General features: G+C 38.4%; 1 protein-coding gene across 1 annotated transcript in view; it reads left to right on the top strand.

Annotated features, from left to right (window-relative positions):
- The first annotated feature begins 1994 nt into the window (after positions 1 to 1994).
- Positions 1995 to 15769, top strand: part of MYO3A (myosin IIIA) — a 96470-nt gene continuing 82695 nt past the window's right edge. The window contains exons 1-2 of the mRNA XM_072413409.1: positions 1995 to 2353; positions 13829 to 14011. Of these exons, the coding sequence (XP_072269510.1) occupies positions 13844 to 14011 (168 nt within the window). The 5' untranslated portion in view covers positions 1995 to 2353; positions 13829 to 13843. The remainder of the gene's footprint in view (positions 2354 to 13828; positions 14012 to 15769) is intronic.

Below are 15769 nucleotides of genomic sequence, written 5' to 3'. Positions count from 1 at the left end.
AACAAATTGCTTGATTTTAGGAAATCCATTTGAGGTTTGCTCAATTACTCAGCTTCACTGATGAAAGTGTATTCTCTCCAGCCTTGGAGAACTTTTAATAAATTAGGGCCAATGTTTCCTGCTTGAACCAAGGACCCTGGTGTTAAAGGAAGGTATGTTCAACATTTAATAAATCTAAATGGCTTTCATGTATTGTAACTGATAATCCAAATACTTCCAAAAAAACATTAAAACATGTTACTAGCAGGAAGCTTGTAAAAGGTATAATTTAGAGAATAGCAGGAAAAGACTTTTACTTTCTCAAATATACCAGATTTGTGCTTTGTATGTCATTTGACAGCAGAGCTTTAATAAAAAGATAAATGCATTGCCATAAGGGAATTGTGAGCACCTGAAATCACCAGTGCAATGAAGCAACACAATCATCAACACTTGCTTTGGTAGCGTTATATAGTACTGTGATATTTATGTTAAAAGTCTTAGTGAAAATAAGCTGTAAAATCCTTTTTTTGGTGAATTAAGTGAAATGTTTTTTTTTCCATATTCACAAAAATATTTTATATAATCATATAATTATTACCTGATTAACAACACCTTTTTTTATTGTGGTGCCAAAATGGGATATCTTTGCATCTTGGTCCACCAAAGCATATTCCAAAATCTACCATGGTATAAGGTTTAACGCTGGATATTTATGCATTTATTTTACATGTAGAAAGTACAGGTATGCAGTGTACGAAAAAAATGAAGGTAGGTTGGATCCAGAACTGGAATCTCATAGATCAGGGGGAGGAGAGATTTTATATAGACACCACTGGCCAATTGTTCTTACTGGTATTGGTAAATGGTCAGAGACCTACGCCCCCCACATTAGCTTTTAGAGGGTATCTGCCTTCTTTTAAACAGAATAGATCAGTATCAAATGATTTCTCCAGTAATGTTGAGCTGTTAGTCATTATAAGAAATTACATAGTGCCAATATATTTCATAGGATGTGCCCATCTTGGTAGTGGCAGGGCTTTGCTTTCACAGTCACAGCCTCCAGCAAGGAGAACAGTTAGCAGCAACAGCCCTGAATTTAATTTCAAATCTGGTGACATAGAGGTGGCAACATCTTACATTGATACTTTAATTATTATTACACAGTATTTATTTAGCGCTGACATATTTCACAGCTCTTTACAAAGTCTATAGTCATGTCACTAGCTGCCCCTTAAAGGGGCTCACAATCTAATGTCCCTCCATAGTCATATGTCTATAATATAGTCCAAGGTAAATTTTTAGAGGGAATCCAATTAATTGCATGTTTTTGAAATGTAGGCAGAAACCAGAGTACCCAGACAGGGAGAACCTGCAAACTCCATGCAGATAGTGTCCTGGCCCAGATTTAAATCTGGGACCCAGTTCTTCAAAGGCCAGAGTGCTAAATTGTGACCACACTATAGATAAAAAGCAATAAGGGGGTAGTCACCATCACATACACAGAATTACAATGCTAAGAAGAATTCCAAATAGGAGGCACAATTTTCAGGGTACCCCGTTGGCATGATTACTATTTCTAAATTTGCCTTTATAGTTGCCGGCCTCTGCCATCTGCACTAGGTCAATCCATCCCTGTTATTTTTCATACTCTGTGGCATGCCCTTCCTTGCTTTGGCTCTATTAATATGCAATTTGCGTTAGCTTGTTAGCCTAGAAACACCTAGTTTAGAGTTATACAGAAAGATATAATAGAACAATACAATAGAAAGAAAAAGCTGGAATCCCAATTCCAATCAAATAGGTTAGCCTGTCTGGTATTTAAATCAGCCAATTCTGCAAGGAAATAAAATGGTTATCCCTTGTTACAATATGTCTTACTGTAAACCAAGCTGGGAAGAGTTAAACGTTCGGTGACATGTTAAATCCTCTTGTGAGCTGTGTGCAGATTTGCAGCTACACCTCCTGTAAGAAACCCTCAGAGGGATTAAGTATTTCTGGAAGTTTGAGTTTCACTAAGTAGGGTGCATGCACAATGATGCACTGTTGCGGATTCATAGCTAATCGCCAGGCTGTTCTAGGAAATACCTGTAGGTTCCAAGAGATAAGAATTCCCATTGTCATGGGATCTTTGTTTTGACCATTCATCTGCTGCCCATTGCCACAATAGACAATGAAACAAGGAAGGGATAATTTATAGTGCAGGGTAAGGGAAGACTATCTGCGTTAAAATGACACCAGCTTGACAGTTTACATTGGTCATCAGTATGTTTACCTTTAAAATTTTAATGCCCTGCACATCACAGAACAGACATGTAGAGGGGAAAGACATTTGCTCAGTCTGCTGTACAGAGCCTCTCCTGCCTTCATATAGGTGAGTACTGTACCTTTATTTTAAAATTATGTCTTGAATTGGATATACTGCTGCTGTAATGCTGATAGAATTGTTTTATAAGTATTCCTCTGCGTGTTGTATGTGAATAAGTATCATCAAAGGACTACTATAGCGAAACATATAGTATTCTGACAACTGGATGTGTTTAATACATGTAATGATTGTGCTTAGTAAACGAATTCCTTGTTTTTTTCACTGGTTCGCATTTTTTGCAAACAGGCCAAGCTACTAAATGTGACAGCGAATGGGACAAACTAATATACTGACAAGGGTGCTCATTAAACTCTTTATTCCTATGGCTTCATATTATTCATCACAAAATGCTGCTATACCTACCTAAAAAGTGCTGGAGACTTTAATTGGTGTTCTGCATTTTTAAAGACTCCCCTATACACAATGCTGCTGTGATTTGATGCAAAGCACAAGACGCATGTTATGGAGGGATGCAAAAACAAAAAATGATATGGTTGCTTGTAAATGATTGTCTCGTATATGTCATTTTTGCATTTGCACACATAGTTCCATTTTAAAATAGTCCACTGATATTCCACCATAGTCCAATTTTAGGCCACCATACAAAAATGAGCTAAGGTAGATAGGGTGACTTAAGTGTAAGAGATATGAATTATGATGCAGGATTATTAAGTACACACAGCTGACTTCCGGTATGTAATGTGGTGGCACAGAACCGCCAATTGACTTTTTGTTGGCTTTTATGGTGGATTACATAGAACAGGTTGCATGGCACAGCTACACCTCCACCTGTAAAGTACCTTGTCAAGCTAGGCTGATGTACTAAACCAGGGCAGCAATCAATCTTGTACATAGCATTCATACCATCACTTATTTTGCATCATTATGCTTGCACAGTCATGATGTTATTTCTGTGCCCAATCAAGCCTATGCCCCCTGTCCTACTGCATCAGCTAACTGTAGGTAGATCCATACTGACCCCACGGCATCAAGCAGACCGGGTACCTTGGCTCTGCCCATTGCTTGTATATAATTAACAGGACAAATTACATAATAGGCTCAATTGACAAAGCCTTAATACCATCTTAAGGTACTCTTTTGAGCCATGTGACTGCCATTTTCAAATACCATTGGACTCCCATTTGAAAATAAAAATACTTGTCCTAGTAATTTAGCTTTGTGAATTGAGTTTAATTATTTGAATTTGGTCATTTTTACAGTTGTTGTCATATGATGGGCATCTCAAATGTGGCACAAAATTTGCATTTGAATGTTATCAACCATTGGTAGAAATGGATCCCTCGATCGCGCTGGAGCTTTCCTCAATCAGGTCCAGTGTTGACCTGGGATTCTCCTTCGTTCGCACTGGGCGCCTCCATCTTTTGCCTTCTTCCTTTTTCTGGATACATCACCCGATCTTGCACATGCACAGTGATCAGGTGACGTATCCAGAAAAAGGGGAAAAAAAAGGCAAAATATGCTGGGGCCAAGTGCGAACGCTGTCTTGATCGCTGCTAACAGAAAGGTAATTGGCTTTGCCCTTTTTTAAAAAAAAAAAAAGGTTTGCAAGAAAAAAAAACAAAACAGAATAATATTGTATTATATATAAAAGGGGTGGTTGTCTACCCTTTTATGTAAAGTAAAAATTTTGGTTAGATCCGCTTCAAATTCAAATAAAACCGGCTTCTGTAAAAAGGATTCATAGTATTTGTATTGATGAACATCCCCTTCATTGTGACTTTGATAAAAGCTTTTGTGTATGGTATTTGGATTGATAAATGTCCCTTAGTATGGTATTTATCATGGACAATGCACCCTGGTTTGGTATTGTTAAACTCCCCTCAGTGTGGTTTATATTGGTAAATTATGTAGTATTTATAATATGAACAACCAAGTGCTGTTTTTTTTATTGACTATTTGGTACATAGTTTATGTACAGCATATTAATAAATGTCCCCCCTTAGTATTGTTTGAATACTGATAAACACCCTATCAGTGTAACATTTAGATTAAGTGCTCCTCACTGTGGTATTTATTTGGATAATGACCCTAAATGTAAATTATTTTAAATAATATAAAGATATATAATAATATTTATAAACACTCTTCTGTGTGATATTTACAATCGTGCCAATGTAAGTACACCCCATGGAATCTGTTGACCTTTTCAACATTCCAGGTCAGTGGTCACCAACTGTTTTGGAGCTATGCACCACTAATCTTACGGGCCCTGGAACGCACATGCGCAGGGAGCTGTGTGTCACTCAAAGGGGAAGAAACTTCCTTAATAGTGATGTTATGATGCCAGAACCCACCCACTCTCCCATTGTGGGCCCTGAGCCTGCGATGGGAGAGTGGGTGAGTTTTGTCCAAAGACACAACCCGCCCACTGCCCTGAGCCTGCGATCCGTTCAGGGGACATGGTCTGCGGCTCTGGCCAGTTTGCCCCCCCAGCGGGGTCCTTCTCCTGACCAGAGCCACAGATCACCAAAATTTTCTCCACCAGACCACCGGTTGGTGACCACTGTTCTAGGTAACAGGTAAGTTTAGACCTTTATTTAAAATGCCTACAATACACAAACAATGGGACACAAAACTGACATGGTGTATTCATTTTTACAATCTAGATCAGCTATTCTCAACAAGGGTTCAATGGAAGCCAAGAGTTCCTCCAGAGGTTAGCAAGGGTTCCTTAAAATGTGACTGACTCTCCTGTCTGATGGTCCCTGTAAAGTTTTGGGGCCAAGGCCCTTTGGCAGAGCCACTTGAATGACACCAATGATTTTTTTAGCTGTCTGTATGAGTGGTGCTCTGATCACCTCTGTAAAGGAAATTTCCCCCACTAACCCCAAATGAATTAGTTTTAGCAGGGGTTCCCTAAGACTTCAATTATTTAAGGGATTCCACTGGGGGTAAAAAAAAAGGTTGAAAAAGACTAATTTATAATAACAAAAATGTAGATTTGCCAAGGGGGAAAACAAAGCTACCCTGGCAATTACCACCACTTCAGATCTATGAAAATATAAGGTGTTGTGAAGTAAGGTGCCAATGAAAAGGACATATGCAGGTGGGAATTGTCTTATTTAAACCTCAGATATTCAGGATCTGCTGTTTGCTTGGCTACTGACCTGTGTTGTGTCATCAGGACAAAGTCAAAAGAGCTTTCTAAGACCCTTTAAACGGCTGTGGATGATTTTGGCAAGGGATTTCAATATGTTACTAAAGTAATTTAAATAAATCATTTACTGGATAAAAACAATTATCTACAAGTCATGTGGATTTAAAACAACTAATAATTTATCCAGGATTAGCTGGCCCGTAAATTCAGTCCAAGAGTTGACCTTTTGATGATAAAGGTAGTCTCCATGAACTTCCAAAATCACATGACCCTTGGGCGACCCTTTCAATGACTGAATGGGAGTTTTGCCAGTTAGAAGCCATTTCTCTTCACATTCTCTTCACAAAAAAAACATTTAAGCATGACTAAAATTTGCTATTTCTTATATGCAAGACCAGGCCTTATGCAACAATGTGCCCCAGAGCCTCATACCAACTGTGAACCATATTGGTGGAAATGTTATCGCTAGGAGTTGTTTTACTGCTTTAGGGTCTGGGCAGCTTGCAGTCACCTATGAATTCTGCATCACATTGAAGTGTATTTGATAGGAACATGAGGCCATCTGTTCAAAAGTTAAAGCTAAAAATTAATATTTCTACACAATAATGAGGAGAAACACACTAGGAAACACACAAATTAATGGTTAAAGATAAAGAAATATAGGGTTATCTATTTAAAACTCTGATTTGAATCCCACTGAACTATATTGGGTTGGGGGGGGGGGGTGTAAGAGAAGTAGTTAGGTTGTATACGGAAGCCCTCAAGCATCTATTTTGGTTAAATAAATGACTGATCGTTTTCCTGTGTTTATATTCAAGTATATAACCTTCATTTGCAGACACTCTTTATATACATATCTAATGTTTGCCTGTGCAAATACATTGAACATTCAACAATTTCCATGGGATGTACTTCCCCTGTATATTCATACATTGTCCTTTGTGTGAGATTTATATTATTAATAATTAATTAATCCCAACTCTTCTGCCCCCGGAAAAGGTACTAATGGTTATAAAAATACTTAATGTAGCATTTATATTGGTGAACACTTATCAATGTGATCATTATAATGATAAAACTGGTGTGATATTTATACATACTAACACCTCTTAGTGTGGCTTTGTAAGTTGTCACTTTCTTGATATTGACCCATAAGCCATAACTGTGACATGGCAGAGCCCCCGCACTCAGTGCCTTCCCCCTCCTTGTCCCAATATAACACCACACCAATACTTAAATGGCCTTTTTAGGCCTTTTATTAACAAAACAACTTTTCACACTAATAAAATAATCATAAATACCCAATAAAAAACAATAAACACATATCAATGCAATAAAATAACCATACAAATACATTCATTAACTCTTTTCATTTTTAACCTTAACAAATTCCAAATTCCCTTAAGTTACTGGTCCTCGAAGGCCCCCCTCACCACAACACCCCCATACTACTGAGTCTGCACCGCCATGATTTATTTGCTCCCAGCTGCAACCACCAGCTCGGGAACGATACCATCAGCACTCGCAACCCTTTTTCAACCAAACCATTAATCCTTCTCTTAACCACAACAACTTCAGAGATTCCCATACATTAGATGGGTCTTTCACCCCCACTAAAATGATAAAACCAACCACCTCCCTCGAGGACCTCACCGCCAACCTCTCACCCTAACACACCAACCCTAGACTACCACCATAAAAAACAAGGGAGGGTGGCTGGCAAACTTTCTTCACTCTCCCTGTCCTGCTGCAGAATGATCCTCCCCTTCCGATTCCCCTTTTTCACACCTCACTCTCCTCCTCCCACTACGTCACCCCTTCTGCTCCCGCCTAACAAAATCCCCACTGAACTTTACAACCCTTAACCCTCACTGCCTGCTCCCTGCCCCTCAGGCATGGATGCCTTCCACTAACCCTCTCTACGATCCCTCGCTCCAGGCCTCTGTTTCTTTACACATTTGTGGCATTTGCAACCCTTTGCTCAAAGATCGGCAGAGCTGGTGATAAAAGTACAAAATGGCTTCAAGTAGAACTAAACCTTAATGTCCCTTTATTGCAGAATGGACAGGTGATGTCTCTTCAATTGAACAAACTCAACTGCTTATTTGCATTTATTATTCAGGAAACCTGATATGGATCTGGTCCAGGATTAAAAGCATTTGCCAAATAATTGCAAATGATCTGAAGAAATCTATTCCTGGTTGCTGGATCACCCAAGTTCCCCCGTGATAGTCCAGGTTTGGAGAGCTTTTATAAATCAAGTCCTTTGTAGATTCCTTCTGCATTAGCACAATTTCTAGTGATGGGTAAAGAAGCCTTTCTGCCTAAATGGTGCAGAGTTTGTATTGTAAATTAGGGCAAATTGCTTGATAAGTGTCCTTAAAACAGAGAAGTAATTTTGTTTGATAAAGTTCTGTGACAACATGCAACTCGGTTTCTTTTTTTCTGTAAAATTTTCATTTAAATGAGTTCTTTCATTATTTTCACTTCACCAAACGTCTCGTACAGCGCTCCAATTATCACAAATCGATTTTCGCTAGCATCGCCTCTTTCTTTGTGTGTGTGACATTGACGTTCTTTGTTCCAGAGACAATCCTTCTTGTGTAGTAACTATTAGCTGACACTGTATGTATTGCCATCCTTTCACCTTCCAAGACAAGCGGCCTTTTCACGCTGTTCTGCAGCTTTTGTTACAAAATGATCTTGTCCTGCCAGGCATGAAGGTTGTAACAGGTCATATTTTGAGGACGTCATTATTTCCCATACCTCAAACCATCCTTTTTTTTTTTTTGGTTAAAATGACCCTCTCAGTCACCAAAAAAGCAATAAATGAGCTGTTCTAATAATCTATTTGGTGGATCATCTTCGGCCCCCTGAGGATCTTTGGCACAATTCCAGCACTGTAGCTTTTGACACTTCCAGGAGTGTCGGGTGCCTGTGACTTGCCCTAGACTTATTATTGTTGTATTTCTACCTCACTACAGAATGGGGACACAGACACCGAAACACACTTTCTGGGTAATGAATGGTTATATGTGTGCATATATGGTTTTATCTGGGACATTCTGGTTTGTAGTATGTTTATTTACCTAGTGTATGAAAAAAGTGCCTGTTGGACAAGTTCTCATTGTTATATGTTATCTACAGGCTGGTAATAGCTGTATGATTTATTACAGTATTTACTGCGAAGTGAGGTGTTTAATTTCAAATTTGGCTGCACACATACTTGAATATAAACCAGGATTTAGTTTTATCCTCAAAATGCCAGAAGAGAATCTCGGTTTATACTCAGATCATACCACTAGATGGAGTTGTGTCCTCATGTAAACATGTCCCTTGCTTACTTTGAGATATTATTAGAGTTTGTTACACACTTCACATGAGGCCATAGCTCCATTTACTTATGGCTAACAACGATGCATAAAAGATTTTTTAAGCGCAAATTAAATACCCATATTTAACCAACCTGGAAGTACAATATACTTTACCATTACGGGGGGGGGGGGGGGGGATTTTAAGTATTTTCAGGTAACAGTCTAAGGACAACTTTGGGGGAAAGCCAAATATCCCAAATGCATGTGTTTTGAATGAGGGAGGAAACACAGACAAACATGGGGAGAATCTGCAAACTCCATGCAGATAAAGCCCCGGCCAGGATTTAAACCTGCGATCTAATGCCGCAAAGGCCAGATTGCTAACCAGTGAGCCACATTGCTGCCCTATAGTTGGACTCATTATTATGTAGCCCAATTCAAGCTACAACTTTTTATTAGGGTTCAAGTAAAGCAGGGGTGTCTGGAGTCTCTGTCATTTTCTTTTGTCATTTCCCTGTGGAAAACTAGGAAGAAGTAGAACTTCTGTCAATGGGGTTTATTGCCTAAAACATTATAGGGCTGTTCACCTAGCAAAGTGAATTATCTCCTTGAAGGGAATGTTTGACTTAGCTTAGTAAATGAGATGACGCTCTGTTGACACCAATGCAGTTTATTGTTATATTTCCTTGGACATGATTGGGTATTGTTTCTAAAGTGAACTTACACCGCATTCTCCAAACTATTCCCTTGCAAGGTGAAAATTCACCCACATAAGTGAAGCCTACGTTCATTAAATAAATCAACCCCAATGTATCCATAGCTATCTGTGCCTTCCTTTTCTGGTGAGAACCCCTCCTTTATTTCTTGTACAGTCATCATAGATTCAAGAAGTGTGGGAGAATATTCCCAGAGGGGTTACAGACAGAAGGAAGAAAACCAGAATTTAAATAATTTTCATTCTAACATTATAACATGGTTTTATAAACTCATAAAAATTTTTTCTGAATCTTTATATTATAAGTTCATAAACATAATTGAGTTGACTTCTGACTGATATATATATATATATATATATATATATATATATATATATATATACACAATAATGTATATATTGTATATACTGTATTTATGTGATGCACACCTACGTCTTTAAGCAAAGAGGAACGACATGCAAATATACCCTCATAAAATGTGCCGATAAATCCGGTGTTGCCAGAGCAGTTGGATTTAAACAGCAGGTTGCAGGTCACACATGGCTGCCCCAATGGTGAGCAGGTTTCTTGTTTCATTTTTCCATTAGTACAAATACAGACATGATAAGTAAGGGGTGAAATGCAACACAATCTGAGAGGCTTGAAAAACCCCTCCTGGAAGCTGGCACATTGTAGCAGGTATGCTAGGTGTAACCAGGTAGAGGGTAGAATAGCAATAGTTACTCCAGGACTGATAAGATCAGGGACTGCATAGGTGCTGAGAAATCTGACAGGTATACAACTGTGCATGATCATTGAAGAGACATTTTTTAACCTAACTTTATTGTTTGTGTTTAGATAAATAGAAATTTTAGCACACATACAGACAAGTGATTAGGATGTATTTGCTCATACAGCGGTATGTAAATGTTTCAGCATGGCTGCTGTGTGTTTTATGTATGCATTCACTTTAGAGATCATTAAAGTATTTTATGAATGAACATCTGTTTGCCTTAAAGTGATTGTGATATGACTTTAATATTTGTTTAGTTTATTTTTTATATATTTTGTACTATTTTATTTTTTTTTATATTTTGTACTATTTTATTAAATGCAGAGATTTGTAAAATAGTCTGTAGATTGGAAATGGTCAAAATGCAAGGCATGGGGGTTCTCAATTGCTGTTCCTGGCATAACCTGGCAAGGGTTGCATGTATTTTGTATGTGTGATTGCAGAAGACTGTCAGAGACAGTGGGTATGCTACAGGGACTGGGAAAATGCTACACAAGACATTAGAAATCATTGACATTATTGCCTCATTACAAATCTAATACCCAATACTGATTGCTGAGGTCTGAGGGACTTACAACCAACATCAAAAGTCGTATGCTGCTGCAGGTTGACCTTTGAGCAGTGTAAATTATTATGATGACTCTGCCTGACAGCTTAACAGCTGGTAGATAAGGTAATAGGGTATCAGCCAACTCATTGGGGTTGATTTACAAAAGAAATATGTACAGTTCACTGAGCAAAGTGATAATTCACTTAGTTTGATGATTGAGATGAAGCTCTGTTCACTTTACCCACCCAATAATGTGCAAGCAAAACTCCTTGTATGTTTTTTTTTTTTTGTTTGAAAGAGGAATCTGTGTAGATTGCTGTGATAAACTTTCAGTTAATGTGAACAACTAGAAAACACCAAGTGAGGTTCATTTCCTCAATATGCTGTTGGTATATTTAAACCTTTTAAATAAAATTTTTTCATTTCCATAGCAGACTATATTTTGGACCCAGTGGTATCATCAATGCAATGCAGATCATGGCTGATGGGATGGGCTGGCAGATAGCTGTACTTAGGAAGGTGAAGGTGTGATGTTGAGCTTCCATTATTATATTATATATTATATCCATTATATTATATTATTATATTATTATTATTATAATAATTCAAGGGTCAGATCGGGGACAGTCAGGGTGGGGAGGAAAGGCCTGGGGGATTGTGTATGTCCATTAGCCAGGAATTGGGGCAACTTCATCTGACCTACTGGAGCTTTGAATTGCACACTATAAGAACTGCGCAGATTGCTAAGAGTTCCCTGAGCTATGGTGGACTGACATCTCAGTTTGGTGGTACTTGGATAATTCCAGGGTCAATGTTACTTGGCAAAACTGGCAGCATAACCCAATTATCTTTCTAGCTGGCTGAAAGGATGGAATTCTCACCAGCAATGTAAGGGATCCATTCTTCCTACTGACCACTAATAAAAGAGGCATTTTATTTATTGACTGCTGAATTGGTTTTAGTAAGGGTTCACGGAAACCCTAAAATTGTTGTAGGGGTAAAAAGTGGCTCTAAGGACTGTATATATTAACTGAACTGCTGACTTTGACTTATACTCTGATTAGTAGCCAGTATTTATATAATGCTGGCATATATAGTGCATGTCATAGTTATATGACTTTAACACAGTCTAAGGACAACTTTTGAGGGAAAGCTAATTTACCCTAACTGCATGTTTTTTCAGATGTGGGTTGAAACTAGAATACCCAAAGGAAAATGCAAACTTCTTACAGATAGAGTCCTGGTTGAGATTTGAACCTGTAACCTAGTGCTGTAAAGTGCTAACCACTGAGCCAACCATGGTCCTATCACTCATCAACTTCTTCTGACAGGTTATACAGAGCAGAAACCATACTGAAATGGCATGACCGTCCACAGAAATATGAATTTGTACATGCTGGTTAATGAATGTTCATAGTATGCTAAATAAGTGTAGATTTAGAAAAACACAGATGTTTTACATTCCACCCACTTATATCACAGCATTTTATTATTGATGGTATGCAACAAAAAAAAAAAATAACATAAAAAACAGACTCAATCAATGCCCAAAAGTGTCATATTTTAATACAGCCCGTTAACTTAACTAATCTGCAGTCATTATGGCTCCCATGTAATGCTAATGAGTAATTATCATAAAATGATGTATTCAAATTTTATTCAGCAAACTGCGATATGGAGTAACAAGAAGTGTAGCTCTGATTACCAGTATTATCTTGAATAGGACTGAATGATCGTTATCCATTAATTACATCACAACCTCAATTTAAATGATTACTTCTTTAGTCCTAAAAATTAGTTTTTAGTTTTACCTTAATATGCAGTTGTGATTAGTCTTTGGATAATAAAATATTTACGTGTGCTTATCAAGTAGTGAATGAACTATAAATTGAAATGGATAGGTGTTGCTGTAGGCACTGTGGAGAAATTCCTCCTTACAATATACAGCAGAAGAACAGATGTCCTTCAGATCTGCTCAGCAGCTCAGCTCCTCCCGCTTCCTTATTAGTGGTAACTCAGCAGCTCAGCTCTTCCTGCTATCCCTTGCAGCAGGTAATCTGCAGCTTGGGGCATAATCATCTAATGTGTGTATGTAATTTAAACTGGTGGGAACTGGAAGAAAGCCTTATGCCTAACTACAGATAATAAGCAACATGTCAAGGCGCTGTCATGCTTTCCCTAATGTAAGTGGGGTACTTACTGGGCTTGGCATGACAGGCCCTTGTTTGTGAGTTTTTTCCAGTTTGCTGGGATTGAGCAATGTCTCAGCAGCTGCTGGTATGGCCTGGGTGAAGCTCTAAAGCCCATGGTGTTTACCTAGCCATAGCAGGAATAGATATGTATATATTATAGTGGACATGGTGAGCTGAACTCCAGAGAGAATAAATAGAAGGACTTCATAAATATGCAGGACTTCCGCTCTGACCTTTAAAAGTCAATTGATCCTTAGTGTCTGTAGCTCCATAGGTAATTGAGAACTTTTATCATAAAGTTCATAGTCTGGTCACAATTATACTGTTCTTTCCAGGAAAAAAAGTAGATTGCCACTGCTAATATAGAAATGCTTATTGCCCCCCGATATGCCCTGTTTTTAATATTCAAAATATTGAAGCAAAAGGGTCAGAATGATAGAAAGGGTTAGAACATGTGTATAGTTCCTAACTGATGAGATAAATTAGGATGTCATTAGGAATCTCTACTGCTAGTATACCCTCTGAGCTGCGGTGACACCAGAAGTCAAAGAATTTTATCTGTTGCCCATAGAACACTGACTGTTGAGTGATAATGACAAGGTTAAGGCATGTTGAAAAGATAAAACATAAAAAATTGACTCAACCTTCAAAAAACGTAATGTTGCTTTGCATATAAAATGATGAGTGGCGCCACTTTATTCTGTCATCCTTTCCCAAGTAAATCCCTCCAATGAGTCATTAATCACAAACACCACTTGAACCGGTGACAGGAGAACCCTGGTCATCCTCTGGGAGTTTAATTCATGCTTTCTTTTTCAGGGTGATGTGCTGAAAATGTTTTCATTACGTGGAAAGTCATTTGCATTTGATGGATTTCCGGACCCGTCTGACACCTGGGAAATTGTAGAAACCATTGGAAAGGGAACATATGGCAAAGTGTTTAAAGTGATGAATAAGAAAAATGGGAGCAAGGCTGCTGTGAAAATTCTGGATCCATTTCATGTAAGTTTTATTACTTTTTTATATTTGTTTTTATTGATAGTTTTATGATAGTTACTTTCAGAACATATTGGTATACAGTAATATAATTCAGTAACAATACAATAAATATCAGTATATAAAACATGTTTGCTCCTGATTAGGGAGGAAGTGCATGTTCTGCATGGCAAACATGAGCCATCTTTAATCCAGAGTGGAACATGGTCAATGTTTAACTATCTTATGGATGCCAAAAATTTTGTTTTATCTGTGTCCGGTCTATCTAACTGGACTGAGGGAATTGTATAGGTTGCTATTGTTGACAACTTTCTGAAAGTACTTGGTGCCTGGCTTTCATTTAAAGTACATAGTACCTGAGTCCTTGAATGCATGAAGTCACAGAAGACAGAGAAGTCAGAGAAAAGTCACTAGATCAGCATTGCAGACTAATCAAATTTTAGGAACAAGAGGACAACCTGCTTTTTTTCCTATTCCAGTGACTGTCCTATTTTTTACTCTAGCATTATGCTAAACTACCTACATAAAGCAAAACCTGTAAAAGATTAAAATAGGTACCTTGATGGTGGCAGGTCAGAACCCCTCACCGGTAGCACCACTCCACTTTTTTACAACATTCCCCTTTTACACAAAAATGACACGTGCGAATATGGTGCAAATGGCCTCTTTGGTTGTTTGGTTGTTTATTACAAAATTTTAAATTAACATGTTCACCTAATATCCAAACATTACCTTTACAACATTAAACTTTAAAACATTAACCCATTCAGTTTGCAGGTCCTTGAAGGCATTACCTCTTTCATCATATCAACTAGGGATCCGCTTTTCTCATTGATATACCAGGCTCCCAGGCGCAATTCCACCACCTCAGGACAGCTTTTAATCGCACATACTATCACCACACCATTTACCATCCACTTGCTGACAAATTGAACCATTTAGGAGACCCCATAATATAGATGACTCTCTAACCCACTCATCGTGCACTGGCCTTGAGGACCCCAAACTACCAAACCCCTCACCAAAGTAAACTGTGAAAAAAAACTTCAACTCTGAGGGAGGGCAGCAATTTTCTTCCCTGCTGTCCAGCCTTCTAACCCCATATACCTTATACCCCATCCATTATTTACATTCCCAGCCTATCCCATCCTTGACCCCTCCTTGATCTCCCCCACCCCACTAAACATTAAACCTACTTTGCTCTGCCTTCCCACCCAGTCTAGGTCCCACACATATCTCTTTTCTATTGCAGACTCCAAGCCCCTCTTTCCTGTTGCCCATGCTATGAAATATCCTAGCCCTGCAAAGCTGAGAATTGCCCTCCCTCCCCGAAAGAGAACGTTATCTGCTTGGTCCCTGACTGATCCCAACTGGTTCTTCATGTTGCCTCATGTTAGTACTGCAAAGACCTGTAGATCAACCTGTAGATCATTCATTTGGGATCATACATCTTCATTTGGGATGTCCTGTAAAGCTACACAGTTGCTGTAAAGAAACAAAGTATCAAAATCACTGTAACCAATCAGTTTTCATTTTGCTGGGGACAGGTTAGTAAAAAACAACATCTATGTTTTGGAGACCTATGCACTTTATATTTTTAAGTTCTCTATCATTATCATATCAAATTCAACTGAGCTCGTACTTTTGGGGTCAGACTGGCTCATAGAAGGACCAAAATAAAACTTAGGTGGCCTCCAGCCACATGCCCCCCAAACATTGGCAGACCCCTAGCCTGTACTGCCTTACAAAAACAGCTACTTTCCT

Source organism: Pyxicephalus adspersus, chromosome 5 (assembly GCF_032062135.1).
Source record: "Pyxicephalus adspersus chromosome 5, UCB_Pads_2.0, whole genome shotgun sequence".
NCBI classification, from domain to species: domain Eukaryota; kingdom Metazoa; phylum Chordata; class Amphibia; order Anura; family Pyxicephalidae; genus Pyxicephalus; species Pyxicephalus adspersus.
Note: the sequence above shows the minus strand (reverse complement) of the source record. Positions and strands in the feature narration are given on the sequence as shown.